Source organism: Salvia hispanica, chromosome 3 (assembly GCF_029641045.1).
Source record: "Salvia hispanica isolate PSC_SH4W2 chromosome 3, Shi_PSC_v1, whole genome shotgun sequence".
NCBI classification, from domain to species: Eukaryota; Viridiplantae; Streptophyta; class Magnoliopsida; order Lamiales; family Lamiaceae; genus Salvia; species Salvia hispanica.
Window position 1 is genome coordinate 8,372,228 of NC_142694.1, and position 4,889 is coordinate 8,377,116.

At 35.0% G+C, this 4,889-nt stretch overlaps 1 protein-coding gene across 1 annotated transcript; it reads left to right on the forward strand.

Annotated features, from left to right (window-relative positions):
- The first annotated feature begins 2,287 nt into the window (after positions 1-2,287).
- On the forward strand, positions 2,288-3,913 carry LOC148930098 (lysine histidine transporter 1-like). Its single transcript, XM_089069218.1, has 6 exons — positions 2,288-2,406; positions 2,492-2,770; positions 2,847-3,346; positions 3,429-3,520; positions 3,594-3,662; positions 3,743-3,913. Exons 1-6 carry the CDS (start codon positions 2,363-2,365, stop codon positions 3,839-3,841), a joined length of 1,083 nt encoding a protein of 360 aa, XP_088925344.1. The 5' UTR covers positions 2,288-2,362; the 3' UTR covers positions 3,842-3,913.
- Positions 3,914-4,889: the final 976 nt, after the last annotated feature.

Sequence of the window (4,889 nt, forward strand, 5' to 3'; positions counted from 1 at the left end):
CTTGTCATGGCCACTTGCAACTCACGCTTTTGTCATATCTACTAGAAAATTGACCAAAAACGAGTTTTTTTTGTCATATTTAAAAAATTGACCACAAAGGCACAAACGAGTTTTTTGTCATATTAAGTAGTATCAGAAAATTGACCACAAACGATACTAAAATAGTTCAACCGCATATACAGATATACTCCCTCCCTTCCCAAAAATTATGCACTATATTTGTCATTTTTGAAATATTTTTTAAAAATAAAGCAATTCTATTTAAAGAAATTTTTTTCTCTCTAATGAGGTGAGTCTCATTAGTGTCTATTTAATTTTTAGAGAACGAGGGAGTATAATCTATCGTGTTGTATACACATCAATTTTCAAACACATTACATCAATATTCAAACACATATATGTCTCACTATTTTACAATATTAATTTATAATCAAATAAATATTACTAGTACTATTTTTTTATAAAACTATAATGAATGCTTAATTCAAAAATGAACCCTAAAATTTGGAATAATCGACCCCCAAAAATGTTTTCAATTAAAAATGAAAATTAAATATAGAAAATAATTTAGAAGTGGATTTGTGAGACCTGGTTAATATTAATATAAATACAAAACTATAGTACAGCATCAAGTATTGAAATAGAGAAAAAATGGAAATGAGACATTCTAAGTTTTTAGGACAACTAAGTTGGAATAAACGATCTCAACTCGCAAGTACCACCTTATCGCCTTCCAAGCTCAAAGAAAATATAAATTAATATTCTTTTAAGTGTAATATTGCATGTAACGGCACAAGAAAGAATGGATAGCGAATACACAAAAATCGAAATAACAGGCTGAATGATATATTAAAATAGGTATTGAGAAATTCCTTTAGATTGGTTTAATTGGTAAGTTTTATGGATTTGGCCCAATGCATTGGCCCAACCCTCTCTCACTGCTTTTTATTTAATTTTTTTCTATTTTTACTTACTTTTTGTCTAGGGCACTTTCTCCCCATTATTTAATATTTTAATAAAACTTGAATTTAAAATTAATTTAATTAAAGTTAGTAATTTTTAATTACTCCACAATCTAATAAGTATTTCTTTTTTTAGTAAAGAAAACAGGCTAAGCCTGATAATAGTATTTCTTTAATTACTAATTAGTTTATTATTAAGAAACTAGTACTATAAAATAATATCTGCATTGTGCGGAGGGGAGTACAGCTCTTCGATAAAAGTGCATGATTTAAGAAAATCGAGAAAAGTTTGAACTGTACATATTCGCTTTTCAACAAAAAATTGAATTCGTGTAATTTTGTCAAAAATAATTATGTAAGATATATAGACTCTATAACACAAGAATATTAGGATGGAATCAGAATCAATCCATAATGAACGAAGCAATATCTTAATTCAAATTGTGTGCTTTCAATTTGGATGGTCCGGAATTTCAAAAGCACCATTTCCTTGGTCTTCACTGTTCACAATAAAAACTAATCTTATGTCATGATGTTAAGTAAAGAGAAATTTACATTTCAAATTGCAATAGAAAATTCAAACTATTACTTCCTCCACCAACTCTAAAAGACCATTAATGAAGAATGATAGTCTGAGTCTTTATTTATTAGTATTCCTACTAGTTTATTATATTTAACTGTTAAGGCTATATTTGTTTGTCTTTGAACTGTCAAGGCTATACTAATAGTCCATGTATAGAAGAATCTCATTATGCATATAGCCATTGTATTTTGAAGAATATAAGTTGAGGGTATTTCACTTTTATCTATGTCCTTTTTGTGAATCTTATTAATCAACAGAATAAACTCTTTCACAGATGAAATCTTTAATGTTCTGATAGCATACTACCTTATGCAGATTCTTGATTTCCTCATTGTGAAGCTTGCACACAACACAAACTACAACAGCTAATGGAAACTGGAGAGGAAATTCATAACCATAGCAAGTTCAGTCATGGAGTAAGTCTCCTTTTCTGCCTCAATGTGATGGTGCATATGCTAAAACTGTCTGCACTTGAATGAGCAAGCTTTGCATGACTATTTTACGCGTAAATTATGTAGTTGGATGAGCGATGTGCAGAAGACAGGGCCATCGATGATTGGCTTCCAATAACTCGTTCAAGAAGGGGAAGATGGTGGTTTTCAACTGTTCACAATGTCACTGCCATTGTTGGAGCTGGAGTCCTCGGCCTCCCACACAACATGTCTAAGTTAGGATGGTAATTACTAATATTTCAATCCAAATTTTTTTATAGATGAATGTTAATTTGATGTTTGTGCTTGGATTTGAATGTTTAAGGGGGCCTGGAGTGGCAGCCTTGATTCTGTCTTGGATCACCACTCTGTATTCGTTGTGGCAAATGGTTGAGATGCATGAGATTGTTCCTGGAAAACGCTTCGACAGGTACAAAATCAGTTAAACTTAAACTGCTGTGACTAGAAATATATATATATACACAATTGGATTAGCTAACTATGATATTGAATAGGTACCATGAGCTGGGGCAGCATGCCTTCGGCCAGAAGCTTGGCTTGTGGATCGTTGTCCCTCCGCAGCTAATATGTCTAGTCGGAGTAGACATAGTTTACATGATCACAGGAGGCCAATGCCTCTCCAAATTCCATCATTTGGTTTGTCAGGATTGTGATGCCATCAAACTTACCTACTTCATACTAATCTTCGCGTCTGTTCACCTCGTGCTCTCCCAGCTTCCCAGCTTTAATTCAATCTCTGGTGTCTCTCTTGCAGCAGCAGTGATGTCCATAAGGTGCAGTCCCCTAAAGGCTAAATGTACACCCCTTCTCTAGAATTAGTCACTAATCTTCGATATATGTGGTTTGCAGTTACTCAACAATTGCGTGGTGTGCCTCAGTGAAGAAGGGCGTGCAGCCCGGTGTGCAGTATGGTTATAAGTCGGAGACTGTCTCTGATACCGTCTTCAACTTCTTTAGTGGTTTGGGGAGTGTGGCCTTTGCATATGGAGGCCATAATGTGGTGATGGAAATCCAAGCTACTATGCCTTCAACACAAGACAAGCCTTCAAAGATACCTATGTGGAAAGGGGTGATTTTCGCTTATGTAATCATTGGCGTGTGCTACATCCCGGTTGCTGTGAGTGGATACTGGATATTTGGGAATGCAGTCGACGAGAACATTTTCTTCTCACTGCAACAACCTACGTGGCTAGTCGCGATGGCTAACATGTTAGTCGTGGTCCATCTCGTAGGAGGCTATCAGATAAATGCTATGCCAGTATTTGATATGATAGAAGCTGTGCTAGTGAAGAAGCTCAAGTTCGAGGCAAATAAACGTTTGCGGATTATTTCAAGGACTTCGTACGTTGGTAATGAGCTTCAACGTGGCTGTTTTTTAATGTTTATATATCTCTTACTATTAGCTTTGTGAATATTTGTGATTTTTTTCAGGTTTTACAATGTTTGTGGGAATTACTCTGCCTTTCTTTGATGGGCTGCTTGGGTTTCTTGGAGGATTTGGATTTGCACCAAACACATACTTTGTAAGAAACCAAATCCCCCATTGCATTGTTGTATGGAGAAAGCAATGAGTTTGATATGTTTGCACTGTTGCAGCTGCCATGTGTCATATGGCTTGTTATATTCAAACCAAGGAGATTCAGCTTGTCTTGGTTTGCAAATTGGGTAAGGCTTTTTTTCTTTCTTTTTCTTCTTTTGCTTGGAGATGGTATCTAAATGTTTTGAGTTGGTTTGTGGATTGTCAGTTTTGCATAATCTTTGGAGTTATTTTGATGATTTTGGGAGCCATTGGAGGGCTAAGGCAGATCATACTCCATGCCAAAACATACAATTTGTACGCCTAAAGCATTAGTTACTCATAGTCCATAGATCATAAATCATTTCATATTCGAATTGTAACATTTTATTAATCACAATTACTACAACAGATCTACCTTTATATTGTAAATTATCGTCATTATGAAAGAATTGTCGATCTATACACGAAGTGAAGCTGACACCTCAAGCTCCTCGACCGCAGACCGGCAAGGGGCAAGGGCATATCTCATGGTCTTAGATAAAGGCTTATGTTTTTTCAATAGCTCATGTGATACCTTTTTTATACCAAAATAAACTTTGTTAAATTTCAATTATGCAACTTTTTTATTTTTGAAAATATACTAGAATTTTTGGCTACTTGTATATAAATTTTGTTGAAAACGTGAGAAATTTGAAGAGCTTTAAGCTTTTCATTTTCTAAGCCTTTTGGCTTTTCACTTCTAGTGTAACCTCCAAATGCATTATGGGATGCCTTAATGCCGAGATCATGTGGTCACTCATATTCTATAAATAGGTGTGGATTTGAGAGATGGAAGACACACCAACAAATCATTATCTCTTCTATCTAGCTCTCAAGCATTTTAGTTCGCATATAGGAGCATTGCATAGCTCGGTTTTGGCCTCCAATTCAAGTTCGTCGATGTCTACGAGTTTGAGGTGCTTCAACTCGGTAGGAGGAAAGTTGTTTCATCTTTGGGGACGTTGCGCCAATCCGTGAGCACTAGCTGGAGCGTATTTCGTCTTGCGGGGAGAGGGATACCTCGACTCTAGTTGAAGAAGACTATAGTTTGCATCTTGTTCCTTTTATTTTATTTACTTTGTTTTATTTACCTTCTAAATTTTGATTCTTTTGTAATAGAAAGAGTTTGTCCGTGTAAAAGCTATATTATTTCCAACAATTTTATTTTGAGATATATAAATATAGATAACTAAAATATTTAAATTTTTGGCAGCTCTATTTCGTGCTTATCTTTAAACATGGAAATGATCAAGCTGAATACCACAAGAGTGCAATTTCGATAAAAAGTGATTGTCTCACATTTGAGCCACGTGGGAAACTGAATGACGGCATGG

Coding starts and splice junctions, on each gene's coding strand:
- LOC148930098 (XM_089069218.1), top strand. CDS start 2,363: ATGGTTGAGATGCATGAGATTGTTCCTGGAAAACGCTTCGACAG. Junction 2,407..2,491: donor CCTGGAAAACGCTTCGACAG/GTACAAAATCAG, acceptor GATATTGAATAG/GTACCATGAGCTGGGGCAGC. Junction 3,663..3,742: donor TGTCTTGGTTTGCAAATTGG/GTAAGGCTTTTT, acceptor GTGGATTGTCAG/TTTTGCATAATCTTTGGAGT.